At 35.2% G+C, this 22992-nt stretch overlaps 1 protein-coding gene across 2 annotated transcripts in view; it reads left to right on the top strand.

Moving 5' to 3' along the window:
• RMI1 (recQ-mediated instability protein (DUF1767)) overlaps nucleotides 1–22361 on the top strand; it is a 314057-nt gene extending 291696 nt beyond the window's left edge. The window contains exon 8 of one of the 2 annotated variants that reach the window (XM_089807777.1): nucleotides 22006–22361. In XM_089807777.1, coding sequence (XP_089663903.1) covers nucleotides 22006–22137 — 132 coding nt within the window. In that variant the 3' untranslated portion in view covers nucleotides 22138–22361. Of the gene's footprint in view, nucleotides 1–17688; nucleotides 18082–22005 lie in introns of those variants that run through there. The other variant, XM_089807778.1, reaches the window with a different exon arrangement.
• The last annotated feature ends 631 nt before the right edge of the window (nucleotides 22362–22992 follow it).

The raw sequence follows: 22992 nt of genomic DNA, 5'->3' as shown, positions 1-22992 counted from the left end.
ACAATTATAGAAGCTACTAGAGCTATGATATTTGATCACAATCTAAAATATTATCTTTGGGCAAAAGCCTCTTGTACTGCTGTATATATTCAAAATAGAAGCCCTCACTCTTATCTTAGAGATAAAACTCCTGAAGAAGTATTTACTAAGGTCAAACCCAATATAAGTCATCTTAGGATTTTTGGGTGCCTTGTATATATCCATGATCCTAAAGAAAAGATAACCAAGTTGGAACTCTCTAGGAGGAAAGCTATTTTTGTAAGGTATAGCAAAACATCTAAAGCATACAAGATTTTCACATCTGGACATAAAAGTATTGAACTTAGGAAGGATGTGATTTTTGAAGAAGATCTTGCATTCAAAAGAGCCCTAAGTTCTGAAGAGCATTCCCCTTTATCCAATTCTGAAAGAAATAGTGAATCTAGGTCCCAGAGGGAGAACTTAGAAGAAATTGAAGATAAAATTCAAAACTTGAATCTTGAAGAAAATTAAAATTCAAAGAAAAGACCACTTTGGGTCATTAAAATAGTCGAGGTAGCTCAAGACTTTGCTGCACCTTCCGGAATAGTCAAAGAAAGCAAAAGACCTAAAAGATTCTCTAATTTTGCAGCAAACATGAGTGATTTATCCAAAACAGAACCAACCAATCATTTTGATACTATTAAATACACAGCTTGGAAAGAAGCTATGACAGAAGAATACCAATCTATTATGAAAAATGATGTTTGGAAAATTGTTCCTAGACCTAAAGGAAAATCTGTTGTTTCTTCCAAATGGATATTTACAATAAAGCATGCTGGTAATGGTAGTATTGAGAAGTATAAAGCCAAATTTGTAGCCAAAGGATTTTCTCAAAAGGAAGGGATTGATTATGAAGAAACTTTTTCTCTTGTTGTTAGATATACCACTGTAAGAGCAACCTTAGCAATTGCCACATCGAAAGGATGGAAGGTACATCAGATGTATGTAGTTGCTAGATATACCTCTATAAGAGCAGTCTTAGCAATTGCCACATCGAAAGTATGGAAGGTAATTCAGATGGATGTAAAAACAACATTCCTAAATGGAAAGATTACAGACAAAGTTTACCTGGAGCAACCTGAAGGATTTGAAACTCATGATCTTAACATTTTTGTTTGTAGGCTCAAGAAAACTCTCTATGGGCTTAAACAAGCTCCAAGGGCTTGGTAGGAAAGAATTAATAAATATCTCATCGGCTTAGGATTCTCCAAGAGTGAAGCCAATCCAAACTTATATTATAAATGAGATAAAAATGATATCGTAATTCTGATATTGTATGTTGATGATTTATTAATCACAGGTGATGATCATCTTATAGATCAGTGCAAGAAAGATCTAATTAGAGAATTCGAGATGAAAGACTTGGGGCTTTTGCATTACTTCTTAGGATTGGAAGTACAACAGAATTCTGACAGTATCATACTTAATCAAGGAAAGTATACATCAGATATTTTGAAAAGATTTGGAATGTGGAACTCAAGTCTATGTCTTCTCCAATGGAGACTAATTTACATAAACTTAAAGAAGCAGCAATAGAATCACCTTCCATAGATTCTACTCTCTACAGACAGATGATTGGATCCCTTATGTATTTAGTAAATACAAGATTGGATATTTGTTATGCTATAATGCTTTAAGCCAATTTATGTGTGAGCCTTAAGGAGATTCACCTAGTTGCAGTTGAGCACATAATGAGATATTTACAAGGCACTCTTAATTTTGGACTCAAATATGAGAAAATTGCTTTAGATTTGCATGGATTCACTGATTCAGAGTGGGGTGGAAGTTTTAAAGGCAAAAAAAGTGCTTCAGGATGTTGTTTTAGTTTAGGATCAGCTATGATATCTTGGATATGCAAAAAGCAGTCTTCAGTAGCTCAGAGCTCTACAGAAGCCGAATACATTGCAGCAGCAATGGCCTCTCGAGAAGCAGTCTAGCTGAGGAAGTTACTTGTAGGATTATTTGGGCAAGCCATGAATCCTACGATTATTCATTGTGATAATCAGAGTTCCATCAAGCTTTTAGTGAATCCAGTTTTCCATGATAGGTCCAAGCATATTGAAATTCTTTACCATTATGTAAGAGATATGGTAGACAAGAATTCTGTAAAATTGGAATACATTTGCACTGCAGATCAGACAACAGACATTCTCACCAAACCTCTATCTAGAGTAAAGATAGACCACTTCAGGAGAAGACTTGGTGTGGTTGAAATGTAATTCATTTGTATTTTTCAAATTATTAATAAAATAATTTTATTTGTCAGGCAATTGACTATTATAGGCTTCACCATTTGTATTCATTGTTTAAGAGGTGATGATCTCTGAGATAATGAGCACTTGTATAAAAGACATTATGAGAGATGACGATCTCTTAGATAATGTGCTACAGTAGAGTTCTACTATAATATCTAGATGAGTTCAAGATCATATTGTGATGTAGACATTGCTATGTCTAAGTCATAATTTCGATAAAGGAAAAATTTTAGTATTCTCCGGGTTTATCCTGTATTCTGGTAGATCTTAAACTCACGATCTTGTTGTGATATAGACATACCAGTTTCTATGAGTCACAACTTGGATAAAAGAAGAAAGTAAATCACTCTTCAGATTTATCTTATAACTTATCACTAGTAGCAGTGATTTGTCATATCACAGATTGAGTGATATGACGTTGTGCTATGTGTTCTATGATATCACATACTAAGAAGATTCAAACAGATATAGAGTATTAATTCTTGCTTATTCATCTATATTGATGTTGCTAGATATGATATCTCTTTACGTGATTATCAAGTTAAGAGGGAGTGTTGGATTCATAACCTGATAATCACCAATTCTGAAAGTGCAGATCGCACTAGATCTTCTAGGTTCTAAGTATCTACATATGGCTTTGTATTTATACTCCTATGTTTCTCCTCTAGGCAGCGACTTTCCAAATTTATTAATATTAAACAAAGAAACTAGCACAATGTGTTAGTTATTAATTAATGTTGGTTTATGTTGCATATCGCTGGTTTTCATGAGGAGTCATAAAGCTGACCAAGGAATGGAACATGCCCTTTGAGGGTGACGTCCTTTGGTCTAGATATTTAGAGGGATGATGATGCTGTTTTGAAGGACACACAAACATAATTAAGTCTGGTCCTTCAAGCATCTACATCCAACGGATTTAAATCAAAGATACTCCAATTCAATCAAAGATCGATTATAGATTATTGGATCTGCATTAAAGATAGGTGTCAACTTCCTCAACATTTAGAATATATAGAAGACCATTCTCAGCATTTAAAGATTGAATTAAAAGTCTGATTCAGAGATAAGGAAACAGCAGAAACTTTACAAAAATTGATGCATATATATATATACCATCGATGATCTAATAGGTGAAGATAAAGGTGTAGTCTGCACTTTTTCATACCAGTATAATATTATTGATGTTAATATTTAACAAATGATCCAACCACAAACACACATAAAACAAATGTCCATGGCTAACACTCACGCAAGACAGTAAAGATGACTGAAACTAAGATCATGAGACAATGCAAGTGGATCAGCTCTTGGTCAGACACTCTATGGGTCAACTATGTAGGGACTCGCTGGAGGTTAAGTAGCAAAGCATCAAGTAGCCCAAGCTAGTATTGTGCAACATCAACCCCCCAAGGAGGTGCACACACTGTGTCATTGGACTAAACCGGGTGCTCACATATCAAGTGTCCTCAAACCAAATCATTGCTCACTTTTTAAGTTTTCCTCAAATAAAATCGTGTGCTCACTTTTCTTTTTATTATCTTAGATTTATTACCCAGTAATTTATTTAGTTATCACTTATTAGAAACTTCTTCATGCCAACCCTCTGGGAAATAGTCACCAAGGTTGCAAGAGAAGCCCCTCCATGGTGCTACCCTACATACCCATGCTTATCGCATGATGAGTGCGCATAGGCATGCATATTCCCAACCCAACCCCAATGAACATAACTCTATTGAAAACAACCGTGAGTTCGGGCCTCATAAGCACCCGACAAATGCACATGCACGTGCTCGTGTATGACGAACCAACAACATGAAGATCATAAAACAAGGTCCGGATGAGAACACAAGCAAAATAACACTCAACTGATATCTGGGAGTATGGATTCTACGCAAATCCCAAAGAACAATAAAACCATACATCATGAACTCACTCAACTAGCCTCAATCTGAGAGTATGGATTCTACGTGAATCCCAATGATGCAACCAAATCAAGCTTTATGGACTCACTCAACCAACCTCAATCCAAGAGTATGAATTCTACACAAATCCTAGTGTTTATGAAATAACAAGGGTTTGACTAGAAACAATAATACCAGATATAAAATCACTCAACCGAACACAAAGAGTACGGATGCAACACACATCCTGATGCAAACATAAAGATGAAATAGTGGTTGGATTGACATCCTATGGATAATCTAAATCCACGACCAACACCATGCCAAGAAAACTTGAGAAAACTGGGTGGCACACAAATTGATGTGAAAACCTCAAAATTAAAACCCATTTTGTCTTTGGGCACAAAAGCCACGAATATCAAATAAAATCCAGGTTTGGAGTCCGTATGCAAAAATGGCTAGCATAACGGTGCAAAACCCCAAACCTACACCCAAAAAAATAAGGAAATGCTCATACCTACCCATTCGGGTAGAGCTAGCATATAGAAATGGAGGGAAACACTAGTGCTCAACCTCCTAACAAATGGTTACCAAAAACAGAAGTTAAAACAATAAAATAGGAGAGCCCTACCTCACAGCCAAAAGGGAAAATATGGAAACACGAGTAATAAAATAAAAACCCTGTAGATGTGGCAAAAAATCACAACAATCCAAGGTCTCCCTGAGCTAGATCTAATGAGACCGATCTCACAAGGATCCCACGCTTGTAGCTCCCAGAACAAACATAATAGTATTTCTTCATGAGGAGGATTTGGAATTTGCTCTCAAATTTCTATTTCAAAAAGTGAGAAGTGAGGAATAAAATTCTTTTTTGGATACTTGTTCACTTTTTGAGTGAAGAAAGGATTAGGGTAATTAGCGAGGTCACCTAGTTAAACCCTTAATTAACCCAAATGAAAACAGGCTATTCCAAGTAATTGGAATCTATCTATGACAATGCTGCCGATATTTAAATTAAATAAGATTAAAGCCCAAAAATTCCCTTAAACCAAAAATCACAAAATTCCTTAATAACTTTCATGACAATTACGAACCTCTAAATGCATTGAAATGCTCACAGGTCTAATCACATAATGCGAATGAGTCCAGATATATTAAATCACAGGAAGGTTTAATGTAATCAATTAAATATGATACGTTGACCATATAGGGACGACATTGGCTAGATATGAACAATTGAATCACCAACTCCATGTGCCACTGCTAGGGACATAAATCCTGTACACTAAACAACACGATCGAGTACTATTGCATATAATAATATAGCCGAAGTGATAAATACATTAACTCACATCAAATAACCATTTATTCAATCACATTGAATGCATCTATTTAAACAACTCATGTTGCATTAATTACCAAAATGAACAAGGTAAATATCCGTAGCACATAACCAATGAATCCAACATGGACCATTCATTTCTAATTATTTCGGCATTTAATAATGGTTGATTGAACAACATAAAAAGGCACTTAAAAAATATAAGTGAACATGGTCAAATACATGACTAATCACTGCTATAGGAAACTAGTCAAGTGTAGCAAGATAGTAATACATAGTGCAATCTTTGCACACATCTCAGGGTAATCATGAAACAACATCATGATACCACATCAATCCGGGTAACCACTGCCACAAACCTCAATGTAACCATCTAACACATCATAATCTCATAAATCAGCCATAAGTATAATCAAAGCAATTGATACAATAACATAAATCTAATCACCTTAAGGGTGTAGACCATTCATGGTCCCAATCACAATCACTTCACAAAGAAAGATCAACAAGGTTGCATCCATCAGGATGACTTACAAAAATCAAATGGGAGAGGCACTACATCAGCCCCCCCAAAGACTAGGTGTACTCCTGGAAGCCTATAATCCAAGGATAGAAGCCAAACACAGCAAGTGCAAAATCAAAACTAAGCAACAAGAATGACTCATTGACCTCTCCACAAGTCAAACCCAAATGACTCCAACATTCACAAACCTTCTCGTCAACCCCCAAATAGGTTAACACAAGAGAAAAGGTGTCACGTTGACACAAGGTCCTCCAACAAGGAACTTCCTATGTGCTAGGAAAACCCATCTAGCCATAAAGTCAACAATAAAAGGTAAGGAAAAAGCCACTGCACCTTGTCCACAGGTGCCCAACTAAACATGCACCTACCACGTGACCACAAAATAAGGTCAAAACACTACACACTTCCAACAAGAGTTAGAATCATGGGGAATAACCATAGTTCCGAGAATTGCAGCGATTCATGCGATTCGCCGATTCGATTCAAGCCAAACGATTTTTTGTGAATCGGTGAATTTAATCAGCGATAAAGGGTTTATGAAATAAGTTACTCACAAAATTTCAAGAGTTTTTCAAATTTGCTGATTCGTGGCCGATTCGATTCTGATTCATGGCCGATTCACGATTCGATTTGGCCTTGCCGATTTCGATTCTCGTTACTTTGGGAATAACCATCCCAAAGTTCCCAAGAATACTATCATGCCACACATGAGCATCCTTGAATCCACATAAAGTCACCCTTGAACAAAGAGGATGACTGTTTATTAACAAAATTGGACACTCCAAAGGATACTTTCCACAACTAACCACCAAGTGTAGGAGAACATAGTCTCTATCAAAGTAACAAAATTGGAATCAGATCAGAATTGGCAAGGCCGAATCGAATCGTGAATTGGCCACGAATCAGAATCAAATCAGCAATGAATTAGCAAATTAAGAAAACCCTTGAAATTTAGTAACTTATTTCATAAACCCTTTATCGCTGATTTGATTCATCGATTCACAAAAAATTGTTTGGCTTGAGTCGAATTGCCGAATTGCGTGAATCACCGCGATTCTCGAAACTATGGTCTCTACATATAGAAAGCTCTACTATCGTTGTGAACTAGGGTTACATAACGCAACTAGACAAGATATCACCTTTCCACAAGGTTGCAAAGAATTTCATTAGTGGACAAAATCATCTAATATCTTCATATCAACTCGTAAGATGGTTACATGTGTCCAATGATACCATGTCCCTCTAGCAACATGCTGGGAATACTACACCCCCACCTACTGCAGAGTATTAGTATTGAGAGGAAGTCTCTCTCAACCTCTACACTAAATCAGCCCAAGACGCATTAGAGAACTCACAATTCCACCAACCATCGACATACTCAACTGACATTAATTGAGCTAATGGCATAACCATGCCAACCTACCCGCTACAGAGAGGTAGACATAGGGGAATACATCAGCACTGAAGCTCACAATTAGGTTCAACCTCAAATGTCGACTAAGCTACACCCAAATACAATATTAATAACACCCACCACAGAAGATGACTCCAAAGAAGCACAAAAATCTCCTTCCCTCCGGAGGTCGTAACTTTCACGTCTGAACCTCGATGGACTCTGTTCAAAATGTGTCGGAAAGATCTCGACAAGCCCTACAACACGATGGATTTTAGAGTCCTAAGACCTAAGAGTTGAGTCACCACTCAAGATAAGACATAGGTAAAATCAAATAGTCTTGATTACCAAGACAAGCAGCGGACGCAATGTCCAACTCAACCAAAGAGAAGACATGTCCAAAATGACATAAGGCATGGAATGAAAGATATTTCACACATTGAAACCAATGTTACTTCTCTTATGTAATTTCATTAGTTAATCATAACACAAGCATTAATGCACAATGAAACTAAAAGGTTTTCAAAGCAAGGGTTCAAGAGTCACTTACCATACAAGTACAAATCTTTTGAGATTTCGTTCAAGAATAACATTACGTTTAATCATCATTGAAACCATCTAATTAATTTAACAACTTTACCTCTGTCACAAACACACTAGTATGTTCTCTATGATATTATCTCTTGTATGTGCTACCAGAGGTTCGAGATGAAGATGATAGAGTCACAACACAAGACTGGGCAGTAGTAAGACACATGTAGAATAGTCACCATGAAACAAAATCCAAAGGCCCAAATGGGGAAATTGTCAACTCCAACAGTAAATCACAAAAGAGCTCATTTCAACAATAAGTCAAGTGTGACAACAGCCACAAAGAGAGCTATAGAGAAATATGATGACTACTCTAAGAGAGGAAAATACTGAAAACCAATGCTAGCCCAACAACATGAGGAAAGTACCTCTAGCCAAAAAAAATTAAGACATCAATCAAATCACATTACATGTGATGACTGAGAACAATCACACAAGAGGGATAAATCACCACACAATGCTAAGGAATACATCATCCTAGCGGTGTTAGAGAGCACACTCACACACATCAAGCAATATACCATCAATAACCTCATGCATATGCAAACTTCAATAATTTCCTTAATTATTTTCCATGCAATGCAACATTTAGATATCCATTAATTTTAATACAATTTCCATAAGCTTAAGAAGCAATCAGTTTGGGGACTTAAATTATTAACCCAAAGGACCTAATGCAAAACCTACTTCTTTGCAATGATTCCCAATAAACACTCATTTCTCAATGAAAAGAAACATTTCATTACTATATTGATATAATAGAGAATCAAAAATAAGATTCATTTATTTACTTACAAATAGGAGAAAACAGGGAAAACAATGCACCTTACTCCACAAGGAGAAACAAAAGAGGCACTCAAAGCCAAAACATGAACACCAATCAGTGGCTTCATCCAATAGGGTCACACAAGAAACCAACGATACTAAGATACATCGATTCCGTCCACAAAACAAGGAAAGACTCACTTCCTTCTCCTCACACCGCTCAATTCTCATCTACTAGACAAGCAAGTCTATCACAAGTAGATACCCAAGCAACAAAACTCACGAGCTCTTAAAGAGGCACTCGCACTCGCACAATTGCAGCATCAACCACGTGGGCAACATATACACAGAGATCCCAATGTTTGAACATGGGCTTTTATACCAGATGTAATGCCCCACTCGGAGACCCTTGGAACACAACGATAAAACATGCACTGAATAATTTTTTTCTTAACATAAGTTACTTAACAAAAACATAAAGTAACCAAGTGCAATAATGAAACACCAAGACAAGGTGGTGAGAATTGGGAACATGGCAAGACTCACATGTTCACCTACACCAACGGAAGTCTTACAACTACTTCCAAAGATCTCTAAGCTCTACCCCAACTCACAAACCAAAGATCACACGAATCATGAGTATGCCAAGGGGATGTTCTTGTTCAATCCCAAAGTAAAAGCTCCTAGCATGGTTAGACATACAAGTCCATATCCACTAAACATATCATAATCAAGAATCACAAGCAAGGACCAATAATGGTCATGCAGAAGATGGAGGCTCAAAGTTACATGCACTCATCTTCTAGACACCATGCTGAAAGATAATGCTAGGTCTAAAATCCTGAAGCTTTGAAATTTGGCTAGGTCTGGAATCCAGAAGCCCTAAAATTTGGCTAAGTTTGAATTTCCAAAGTCCTAAAATTTCCTAAAATCTTTATCTTAGCTCGGAGAGGTCTGGAACCTATCTCAAATGAATCATTGAATATATTAAAATATATCTTAAGTATAAGGAATTAAATGATATATTTTAAACCCCATAGTAAATTTGTTGAACTAGGAAGGAGTGCTTCTAATTTGCGCATGCCTTTGGTAGCTTTTTTCAAAGAAAAATCTGAAGCTCTAGATAAGTTTAAAGCATTTAAGCCTTTGGTTGAAAATGAGGTGGATTTAAATAGTAAATGTTTACGTTTAGACAATGGTGGTGAATTTACCTTTAATGAATTTGTGAGTTTTTGTGGACAACATGGGATTAAAGGACAAGTTTCAACTCATAGAACACCACAACCAAATGCTGTTGCAGAGAGGAAAAATAGAACAGTCCAAGAAATGACTCGCTGCATCATGAATTAAAGAGAAGTGATACCTTTTGGAGAGAAGTTGTTTATACAGCTGCTTACATTCAAAACAAAACCTTGTTGAGAAACAAGTACAATAAGATACCTTACGAGATTTGGAAAGGTAAACCAGCTACAGTTAAGTACTTTAATATTTTTTGCAGCCCATGTTACATTACGAGAGATGAAGATAACTTGGGTAAGATTGACTTGAGAGTAGATGGAGTTATATTTCTTGACAACTCTTCAAAAAGTAAGGTTTTCAAATGTTACAATAAAAAGGTTACGTAAACTTGATGAGAGTGCAAATGTTAAAATTCATGAGATCGCTAATGAATCTCGTGAAAATGTGGACAAGATTGATGAACAAAATGTACAGACCAACACTGTTGTACCCACTTCTTCATGCACTCAATTTGCAGCAGCTATGTTACATCCCAATTCTTGACCTAGCTTGAAATATAGCCGTTGAGGTTCACATGAAGTCGGTTGGCAGTTTAATTTGATATAATCTGGTGAGATGGTAAGATAGTTGGTCGTTATGATTATTTAAGATTATATAATTTATAATTTAATCACAAAGAAATTCCTTGCAGGGAGCATGTTGAAGGGTGGAAGCATTGTCAGAAAAGAATTAGGCAGGGCATCACCATCATTGGACAGACAGGTAGAAGACCTAGCAATTTGAACAGGACACATCTTTGGAACTGCATGAGTTGTTAATAATTAATTTAATTTAATTAATTAAGTTTAAATATAAATGTATTTTAAATTATCTTTCGTCATATTATTTTTTAGTAATAATTTATATATGTGCATTTGAATTAAAAATGTTTTGGCATCTTTATATTTTAATAATTTAATAAAATGATGTTTTAAAGTACATATAAGTTTTTAATAATTTTTGAATTATAATAATATTTGAGTTATTTTCACCTTTCAACTCTATTATTTCTAATTTAATATTCTTTAATGTTAGCGCTTAGTCATTGATTTAAACATTAAATAATATTAATAAATAAAACCTTTCATCTTTCACCTTCAATTTAGTATATCTTCCTTTTCATATCTCTTTTCCAATTGATGGAATGCAAATTGAAATTGAGATCTTGTAACGGCAGGAAGCCATAAGGTCAAGTTTAATTTTATAAATATGATGGCCTTGTCGTCTATCGGGACATGAAAATTTGTCTTCCCTTCATTCTGAAAAATGTCTACCACCCTGCTCAGCCACGATACTCATAACACCATTATACTCTCGTCTTTGCATTGCTACTTGCCGTTTGTACCTGCGGAAATCTGAAGGAAGCAACCAAGCAAAGATATAGTTAACCTGACTATGTAGCCGTGAGTCAAGTAAGGACGTGTTTGAGTTTTATTTTCCATATTTCATTTACAGAGTCTTGTTCTTTATGAGTCGGGTTTTGATTCAAACCTTATGTAATACTTCAGACTGTAACAATCATGTTGTTTACTTATTATTTTGAATTCCTATTAATGCCTTATAGTCTGCATCCATGAATCACTTATTGAACAGTTGGGTGAATGACAGAGAATGCCAAATGTGACAAAATTAAAGTTTGATTACTCTTTTCTTTCTCAAAGTAATACTGTACGCCATTACTTGTAATTTTCTTTTGATAATTCCATCATCAAATCATGTTAAACTCTGCATGTGGTATTGTAAATCGTACTTGGAAGGTCTTTCCTTCATAGGCAAAGTTAATTTTCAAATTAATGATTGATACAGAGAAATATAGGTATCTTTAGTATAATCTATTAGTGTTGTGGTAGAGAATATTTTGTGAGCATTCAAAATGGTTCGTGAGTGCAATGAGTTGTTCTTTTCTAGTTTGCAAGCTGGATATAATATGAGTTCATCTGTTGTATCTGTGTGTAATGAGAATTTGTTTTCAAGGATATAGATATTGAAAATTGGTTACAGAGAAATATAGGTATCTTTAGTATAATCTATTAGTGTTGTGGTAGAGAATATTTTGTGAGCATTCAAAATGGTTCGTGAGTGCAATGAGTTGTTCTTTTCTAGTTTGCAAGCTGGATATAATATGAGTTCATCTGCTGTATCTGTGTGTAATGAGAATTTGTTTTCAAGGATATAGATATTGAAAATTGGTTGAAGATATAAGCATAGGAGGCAAGTAAGAATGTTGCCAAATTTAGAATGGCCAGTCATGTTTTCTTTCTAATGTAACTGTTGAATCAAGAATGTTCAATGTGTCTCTTTTTCATTAATATAATTGTAGATTGAATCGGGGTGGTCAGTTAAAGAATTCTAGTTCTTGGAAACTGCCTTAAATCATAGATGTTTCTTTATTCATAGGAGAGTATTAAACATGTATAAAAGATATGGATATGCAATGAAAAACCGTGAATAACTAATTCAGTTCAGAATGTATTACAAACATTCATACCCTGCAAGAGTGAAATTATTTATATTAAACAAGCACTTGGAAATCACCGGCTTGGAGGCCTGATGAGGGTGAGGGGGTGTGAGGAAAGATTCATCAAGAATAAGAACCAGTAATATCAGCTATGACATTTTAATATATATATCGTTTAATATGAATTAACAATAGCTCATGCATATTCTTGATCTCCTGCTGTCAAGTTGTATGGCGTGTTTATATCTCGAAGTTCAATGAATGGTAAGATGTTCCCTGTCAATTCCGAGGAGGGAGGGCCTTTCTCGTTAGAGATCATGTGGGGATAAGATTTGGTCCAAGGTTGGGTGGTTAAGCCCCTGACAATGTTTCACCTCTCTCAAGATGTCAGAAATGCGTCTGACAGAGATAAGCCATGTATTCAATTGTTTATCGGAAACAGGTATTATCATTTTTGATTATGAGAAGGTAAGATTAAATTGAAGTATCTCATTGTTATCATCATTTTACTTTCATATAAATGAATATTGAATATAAGTATTTATCTAATCTTGAGAAACTGTCACAGATAAGCAATCAGAAGGAAAAGAAATCTGAAGCCCTAATTGATTGTGTGACAGCTGAAACCTTAATTGATACAGTGGTATTGGAAGCCCTCACTGAATCCGTGGTATCGAAAGCCCTAGTTGAATCCGTGGTCATAGAAGCCCTGAGTTAAATCCGTTATCGTGGAAACCCTAATTAATATCCGTCTTCGCAAAAGCCCTAATTGAATTCCGTGGTCGCGGAAGCCCTAAGTGGTAAAGCGGTAAAAGAAGCCCTAAATAAACCAATGGTAATTGATGCCCTAATTGGTAAGATGATATGTGATGCCCTAATTTAAAATATAGTTGTAATCATTAAATGATTTTTGAGATAGCAGTCGATTTGAGAAATTGTTATAGTGTATTTGTGGACTAACCCGGGTGGTTGCAGAAGCATACTTAGATGATTTTTCAGTCTCAGTTTTCCAAGGTATGTGATTTCAATTTTTGAAGTAATTTCGTTAAAAGGTATTTCAGGTATTTAGTTAAGAAATTTTGTTTGACTGACTTTAACAGTAATCTTCTTCACATGAACATGAATGATGTAACTACCTTCTTATGATATCAAAGTTATAACTGTATTCTATGCTTATGTTAGATGTTAATTTAGACCCGGAAAATCTGGATGTTACAAGCTAACAAAATTGAAAAAAATGTAGAAGAAATGTAACAATTACATGGTGAAAATGGAATTTCTTCCTTAGATGAAGCTGAAAGAACACATGTACATTCTGGGCATGATATACAAGCTGAAATTTGTACGTCTTCTTCCAAAACCCCCTCTACGTTTGCACAAAAGAATCATCCTATAGATCAAGTAATAACTGAAAGAACACGAGAAACTCAGAAGAATGCCAATTACCTTGAGGATGATGATGTTTCACTATTCTCCTTGTTTGAGCCTAAATTTTTTGTAAGAGGCAACCAAGGATGAGCATTAGGTTGCCACTATGAAAGAAGAATTAGAGTAGATCCAAAAGAATAACACATTGGAGCTTGTGCCTAGAGCCAAGGACAAGAATGTTATTGGCACAAAATGGTTTTTTAGGAAGAAGGTAAATGAAGATGGTCAAGTTATGAGAAATAAGACACATCTATTATGCAGAGGGTATTCGCAAGATGAGGGATTGGATTTCGATGAAACCTTTGCACTTGTAGCAAGGTTAGAAGCCATTAGAATTTTTCTTGTTTTTCCCACTTACAAGGGTTTCAAATTTTATCAAATGGATGTTAAATCTGCATTTTTAAATGGTTAATTGAATGAAGAAGTGTATGGTGAATAGCTTGAAGGGTTTGCATTGTCCAACAATTTGGATTGTGTGTGCAAGCTGAAAAAAATGTTGTATGGACTTAAACATGCTCCAAGAGTTTGGTATGATAGGCTGGACAAATATCAACAGTAGTAGGGATTCAAAAAGGGTTATGCAGACAACAACTTGTTTGTGACAGAGGAAGGTAAAGGATTTCTTATTGTTTTTGTATATGTTGATGACTTGATTTTTGTTTGTGACAACTCCAAAATGACTAAAGAATTTGCTGTTGTATGAAAAATGAAAATGAAATGTCAATGATGGGTGAGTTAACTTATTTTCTTGGGCTGCAAATTCATCAATCAGCTGATGGTATTTCTATTTCATAATTTAGATATGTTAGAGGGCTTCTTAACATGTTTTAAATGGAGATTACAATCTGGTTCGCAGTCCCATGGAAACTGGATGCAAGTTAAGTAAAGAAGATGAGTCTCCTAATGTTGACCAAACTTACTACAGGTCTATGGTAGAAAGTTTGTCATTTGTTACAGCTACTAGACTTGATATCATGCAAGTTGTTGGAACGTTTTCAAGACACGCCTAAGAAAACTCATGTGAAAGTTGTTAGAAGGATATTTGTTAAGCACCTAAAAGGGACTATTGACAATGGTTTATGTCTTCCTACACGTTCTGAATTTTCTCGGACAGCCTGTACAGATGCAAATTGGGGAAGGTCAGTTGACGACAAGAAGAGCATGAGTGGTACTGCATTTTCCTTGACAGCTCTCTCATTTCTATGCTTAGCAAAAAACAAACCTGCAGTTCTCTATCTATAGCTGAAGCAAAATGTGATATTCTTATATAGGATTAATAAAGAAAAATAAATAAATAAATAATAATAAGACACTTGTAATTACAAGATAAATAAATAATAGCATTACACACACACACATAAATAATTCCATATAACATAATATAATATAAAGCAGCAGGGAATCGTTCATTATAGACTAGTTAAGAATGAAGGAGTTTGAAGTAATTCCTACTATATGAAGAAGACACATAATTATTAAACTATTATATATTATATATAAAATCTAAAATCTTATATGTATACATTATAATATATATATGATTTATATATTAATAATATCCTTGCTAAATGTAAGCTTATATTGTTTAATGAAAAGTCATGGCCAAGAGTCATGACCCATCCCTCGATAACATATATATAGTTTTATAAATATCAAGAATGGGGGAGAACATAGACTTGGGCAAGGAATACAGGTAGATGTAGACAAACACACTCTGAGATATACATCTGTCAAACTGAACAGGAAAACAAAAGAACATTACCATCTCTAATAGAAGGAGAAAGCCATTGAATGGAGGAGGAAAGATAATGAAAGTAGTGAACAAAGTAGAAAGCAATCATTGAACAATAATCATTCAAGTTAGACTTTCATCTCTGCCAATCGGAAGGAAATCGGCGAAGGACATAATAGCAATCAATAAATTATATTACAAGGGATGAAGAAGATATTTTCCATATATAAATGAATGAATAAAAGGTATTGACACAAAAGAAGATAGAGGAAAACAATATTCACACAAATATGCATACACAAAGTCTCCATATATAACAATAATCCATCACCATTATTAAAGCATCAACCAAAGCCAGAGTTTAATCTACCAATCACAAACCAGACCAAGTCATTGCAGAGTATTGGGTTGGAATGCCAAATTAAATCCGCATAAGGCGACTCACGCTATAGGCAAACCATCATACTATCTCCTCTGACAGAAGCAGACGACACACATAAGAACTTCTAGACAAAATAACTCCTAATAGGAGGCATAAATAATCATTCATGCAATCGTAGATTCTATCACCAAGCAAGGAGCACACAATCATTATAGATTTAATATCCATACAATAGTAAAGACTCAATAAGCATAATATAGAAGGGAATTTGACATGAGTGGAGCCAATGCACCATAACCTCCAATAGAAGAGCATAAATGAATAAGGTAATGTTGAAGTTAATCAGTGAAAACCAGTCAGCATCACATAACAGTCCCCGACGGAGTATAGAAGAATCGACAGCATACAAGACATGCTCAGACATCTATAACATAACAGCTAGCATTCACGAGGACCAGAAGTAAAAACATTGTACTCAAAATATAATATAGCAACTGCCTATCAAAACCAATAACTGTATAATAGTCTTTTCCCAAGTAAACTATAAATCAGTGACAGAAGAAATTTACAGAGATTTGCAATCAAATACAGAGATAACAGTGAAATACTGAGACAAAACATTAAATGAAGGATTTAGGACAAATTAACATTCAGAGGTACACAATCACAAACTGTAGAAGTTAAATTCATTTTATCTTATGATTACATGACTAATAGGGATGGGAGCATAATAATAACTCTCACAAGATATAGAGGGTTTTCGTATAATGAATATCAAGTTCTCATGGGGAGAACTCAGAAAATTAGAGGGCATTCAAGAATGAATGTCGGGATTGGAGTCCTAGAGAGAGATTTATAAGAGATCTCTTAGAGACAATATGTATATATTGTAGTGGTTAAACATATGCATATGTTAGAGATAGAGAGACTTGGTTAGAGGTGGGATCTCTACCAAGGAGTGTTGCAAAGTGTGTAATCAGAGATCCCAAAGAGGCGTTTGGAAGGACTCTCTTAATATGACGATTGCCTAATTGAGAAGTAATTCTCATTAGAGAGGTAATTTGAGAAGAGTTCCTGATGGATTAGGAGGGGATAGTATTTAGGTTGATCAGTTCATCATTTTTAATATGTTTAGGACTTTAAATATATATTTTTATCATGTACTAATGATTTGTTGCAGGTTCTGGCATTTGATCCCTAAGCTAGTAGTGGGGACATTACACAAAACATATTGCAGTTGTATCTTATTGCACACAGATAATTTGGATGAAGAATACCTTATTAGATTTTAAGCTCCAGTTTGCTGATCCCATTTCCATTTATTGTGATAACACTAGTGCGATTGATATTTCTAAAAATCCTATTATGCATTCTTGCACTAAGCATATTCCAATTAAATGTCATTACTCGAAAGAACGAGTTGCTTATGAAGTTGTCATGCTAGAATATGTACGCTCCAAAGAACAGGTAGCTGACATCTTAACGAAACGACTACCTAGGAAATGCTTTAAATATATCAGGAGCAAACTCAGTGTTCTTCTATCTCACTAGATAATGTATGCTCAAATGAAGTGCTTCGTTGCAATATCTTTCTCACAATTTAATCTGGTTTGTTTCAGATTTCTCAATCCTTGATGTCAAAGGGGGAGTATGCATTCAAGGGGAGTTGTATGTTTGCCGAGTACTCTTCTTGCAGTTGGTTTTCCATTTGGGTATTGAGTTGCCATCAATGAAAAATAAGGGGAGATTGTTAGTATTATTCCTTGATGACTGGTGCTTAAATTCATATTACAGTCCATCATATATGCTCCTCATGGTGTATTGTTGGTGTTTGTGTTCTAGTGATTGGCATGTGTACTGTATGGAGCTGTTTTGAGATGATGAGTGAGTTGTCTGCTCGCTTGTCTCTGGAAAGTGGAATTGATCAGTTGTGTTGGTTCCCAAAACCACAGATTGGAAATCTAAGAACTTTGCCAATTCTCTAATAGGATTGCTCAATCAATTTTGGCCAACGAATGAAAATAATCTCTTGATATAATTCCCTTGCACTTTAGGCTTTGCTAAATCTAGGTGGGTAAAAGCTTTCTTAAATCTTTATGACTTGGTTCAAGGCTTTTCTGGAGAAAATTTAAATCTTGTGAGTTCTTAAGTTGGCAAAATCCTTAAACTCGATCAAAATAGAAGTTTTATGAAATGCTTTGGGATATTTAGTTGTGAAATGAATATTTTTAAATGAAAGAAATAGTGTTTATGAGTTATGGATATGGCAAAATATTGAACTTTAGGACCTTAGACATCAACCAACTCTTACAAAATAAAATGTAAATCAGTCCCTTATCCAGCCTTGGGAAAATAGAGTCAAACTTTCTCGAAACCCTAATATACTACTTTGAGAGACAACACATATACCATTGACTACTTTATAGACTGAAGGTTCATTTGGCAACACAAACCCTAGTCCAATTGAATTTAATTTCATTGGGAAAACCAATTAGACAAAATTCACAAATTCACATAGGCAACGTTTTGTATGCAAATTCTGATAATCAAAGACTTTTACTGAAATTAACTTATTCACTGTTAGTAGTAATTAATTTCAAAATTAATAAGCGGAGGGGGTAAATATGACAAACAGTTTGGACTTAGATTTTCAAGAGGAATAAGGAAAAATAAGGCTTTTGCATAAATTTTTAAAAATGAATACAATAAGTTTGTGCTTCAATTACAATATCCGGTCTATCCAAAAACTGCATAAATTTCTGCCCTTTTTCTCTTTGATCTACCATCTTTGTGTCATTTCTTATTTTTATTACTTCACCGCTGACTTCTTTTTGTAAATAAAACGATTCATATTTATATCATGCTTAATAGAAGATCTGATTTTTCAAACTCTTCACTTCTAATTATATTTGTATTGATAAGTAGATGATGTTTTTCCACTGCAAGTCAAATTGTGTAGTTTTTTAGTCAAATTCATTGACTCATGTTTCATGGGCAGGGATTCACACAAATCCATCTCTCATGACAAATAAATGGAACACATGAATCCTTATAGCAATATCACAATACATTTGTATTGTCCATTATAATCCCAGATTCCTTAAGAAACATCTTGCATATTCTAAAGCACATGCCAGAGATCGCAAGGTGTATTCAGGCCTCTGATTTGCCCCATCAAGCAGTCTTGATTCCAACTTAATTTTTTCTTTCTTATAAAACTTAATAATACCGTCAATAGGAGAAGATGGTAACATACCCTCAAGTTACTGATTAACAAAATGACTCAAATCTCCTGCGATAGCAACTCATCAACAAAGAATTCAGTACACTTCTTCAAGCAAGGTAGTTTCCATTATAAATTCACTTAATGACTGTCTGTGCCAAAGCACTGCATGACTGTAAAATGTTCTTCCTGCACTCCTCCACATTCAACACAATCTCAGCATCCGTGATCGTGCTCATATAATTTCCTGCACAAGGTATCTGTTAATCAGAGATAGGTGATGAAGACATTTGGATCCTGTGAGATAATCATCCACTCAAGATTCCTGTATGACATGTCTTGTGCTTCCTATATATGAGTATAAACGTACTGTCTTTCCTTCTTATCACACTGAAGAAAAATGTAAATCAAAGTATAAGAAAGATCGCTTAAATGGATGCCCTAATTTGAGAAAATTAGGGCTCCATCAAGCTTTACACATGGAGAACATATCAGTTACTTTTCCTATATATATGCCAGGTGTATGATCCGTTCTATGTTTCTTGAGGCAACTTTTATTCATTGAACAAGTGTACACAGTCTTAAATTGTATGTTGGTCGAAGTGGTGACTAGGATTCTATCCACCAGGTGGCAACGACATCACTCCTACAAAGAATATGACATGGAATTTCCTTATCGGGTGTCTGTATGTTTCTTGAATAAATAAATCAATTCTCTGTGCTCTGCATATTCTTTTTATTAGTGGGTGGAAGCTAAGCGACAATGATATTCTGTCAGAGTGTAGTTAACATCTTTGCAGAGACGTTTTGGTAAGGGGATCGACTACTGTAAATGAAAAATAGTTTGACTCCAGAATCTGCAGTCCTTAGCAGGTATTCTAGTAAACAAAACTGTAATTTTTTAAGAACAAAATGATTGTTTGCCAGGCTCTGCATTTTCAGTCACAAAAACTGTAGACACAAATTACTGTTTTTAAATAAAACGGCAAAGGCAAGGGATTTTGGGTGCATTGTGAGGTAATCAAAAGGAGATTGATAGAGAAAACGAAAAACGGTTTTTACATATAATTTTTTGTAGCAGTTTTATAAAACAGAGTGAGGTTGTGGTATGTGAAATTTTGAAAGAACAGTTTTAACCATGCTGGTTGTGTGTGGAGAAATTGAGAGCTGTAGAAATGTGGTGAAAATGGAGTGTGCAGTGCAGAAAATAGCATTAAAAAGGGTGTGGAGGTGAGGAATGCACTGGTGGATGAAAGTCTGTATTCCAGCGTACGTGTTGTGAGTTTTACCATCTCTAGGTAAAACAAGAGCTAAACTGGTGATTGTTTCTTATTCCTGTGTCTGATATACTGGGTGGGTGCCCCTTGAGGTTGGAGCCTGTGTTGTGCATTGGTGTGTAAAGGAGTTACAGCTCTTCATTGTACTGTTTTGTACCCTTTTGGAGATTAGTGATATCGTGGTTTTTACCCTGTTGGGTTTTCCATAAAATAACTTTGGTGTCCTTGTTTTTGCTGTGTGAGATCTCTGTTGTTACTTGGGTTTCTTTTTGTTTTAAAATTTTAAAATACTGATTCACCCCCTCCCCCTCTCAGTACTTTTGGTTTGTCTTTGTTTCATTCATTGTATACCAAGGATTACATCAATAGCTCCTAGTTTTAGATTATGGAAGTGGCCTGTATAGGAGTAGTCTTTCATGGTAGGGGTGAGCTTGGGGGTCACAGTAGTGCAGATTATGGATGCTTCATTGGCCAATTGGATTTTTATGTTTTGTTGCTCAAAGGTAGGTATATTATGAGTGGTGATCAACCCTTGATTGATGTAGTTGTGGATTGAACCACTATCCAATAACTCTTACATTAACACCTAAGTTTCCTTTGACTTGAAGGGTATATTGGGATGGTCCTTCTAGGGTGGCCAAAAATCCTTCTTTTTACTCAGATTATGAATCATCAGCAGTGTGTGTTTCAACCTCTTCATTAATTTGGAAGAGTGAGGTGTTGTAGACTTACTATTGTCATATTTAAACAAAGTATCAAGACTGACGCTACATTTTCTTCCTTCAATTTTTGTGGCCCTATTTTTATTGTCATTGGTGCTAGGTATCTCCCCCGTACTATCATATTAAGATTCTGTCAGTGTAGTTTTATTGGATTCAACTCCTCTTGGCACCTCTTTCCTCCAAATTGTTAGTTTTCCTTTTATTGGGTGGTAAGGCAAAGTCCTTGTCTTGGAGGAACTAGAAGATTTTCCTGCCATTTCAGTGACTGAGTTGTCCTTAGGGGGTAAAACTAAAAAGTGTAGGCCTGCTGAAATCATCTGCTTCATAGTTCCCAGTCCTTTTTAAATCAGTTCACATTGAGGATTTCATACACTTCATCTTCTGATTGGAATATAGTAATCTGAAAAGAAATTTCTATTTTGAGTTTTCAGATTGGCAATTAAGATAAGATAAATGGCGTTCTACAATTATGTTCCCTGGTTTTCACCAGTTAGAAGGAAACACCAGGCATATAATTTTGGATGGTTCGCATTCACGACCAAATAAATCATCTATTTAAATCTTCAACTTGGATTTTTTTTATATCTAACTCGATTTTTAAGATAAATAAACAATTAGTCTGAGTTGTGGAGATTTGTGAATCAGTTTCTGGTTTTATGGTGAAATGGAATGTGAATTAACATATAGAGTTTATTTTCTGTGTGTTCCTGACAGGGGCAGATGCTTGTAGAAATAAATGATGAATTGGCTGTTCCTCTTGTCATTGAAATGAAAGAAGGATGCGACGATACTTGGCCTTGGCTCTTGTTTCACAGGTGCAAGTGCAAGCACTACATGCCTCAATAAATCATTTCAGTCCCCAGAATAATGTGTAACGGCTTCAAACCTCCTGAAGCAATTCTCTAGCTTACTCTCCAAACATGGCTTTGGTATTCAAGTCACTTCTGGCTACAAAAGTGTCTTCTCAACCATTGTAATATTAACGTCTCTTCACATTGACATTTAATTTATCTAAATGTACATGTTAACAATTTTGATATATGTGAATGAATAAAGAAATTTTAATGACATTCGATGGTCTATTCTTATTCTTTATAGCGTAATCTGAAAATTATAGATTAAGGAGTTTCTAACAATGTTTGAAAACACACACAGATATATATATATATATATATAGAGAGAGAGAGAGAGAGAGAGAGAGAGAGAGAGAGAGAGAGAGAGTATTTTTTCTATTAGAGATAATGGATCGACTAATTACAGAAGCAAAAGATTTCAAAAACACTAGATGTGAAAACTTCATCTAGTACCTGAAAGAAATCTGTCCAGTACAGCCTTTACAAATAGAACAATACTGCAAATACACTATAACAGATCCAGCTAAAAAGGTTATATAGTGACCTACACAAGACCAGCTGTACATATCTGAAAGGAGGGGCAAAAGATTATCTAACAATCAGTCCCAACCATCATTAACATTGTTTCTGAAACTAACATTATTAATATTCCTACCATCTCCATAGAAAGCACTTTCCACTGGGCTACTGTTAATGACTTCCTCATAATTGCTGTTATGAACAAAGTGGGTATCCTCTTGCTGAGCATTAACAGGGTCCTCATGACTGAAAAGATCACCTTGGTGAGAAGGTCTGTGGGCAAGTCTGGTTCCTGCTCCTGAGAAACAAAATTGGACATCAGAATGTC

This window comes from Cupressus sempervirens, chromosome 10 (assembly GCF_028749045.1).
Source record: "Cupressus sempervirens isolate cs-2001-9-10 chromosome 10, ASM2874904v1, whole genome shotgun sequence".
Classification (NCBI taxonomy): domain Eukaryota; kingdom Viridiplantae; phylum Streptophyta; class Pinopsida; order Cupressales; family Cupressaceae; genus Cupressus; species Cupressus sempervirens.
The sequence above is the reverse complement of the archived record's forward strand: the minus strand, read 5'-3'. Positions and strand labels throughout refer to the sequence as shown.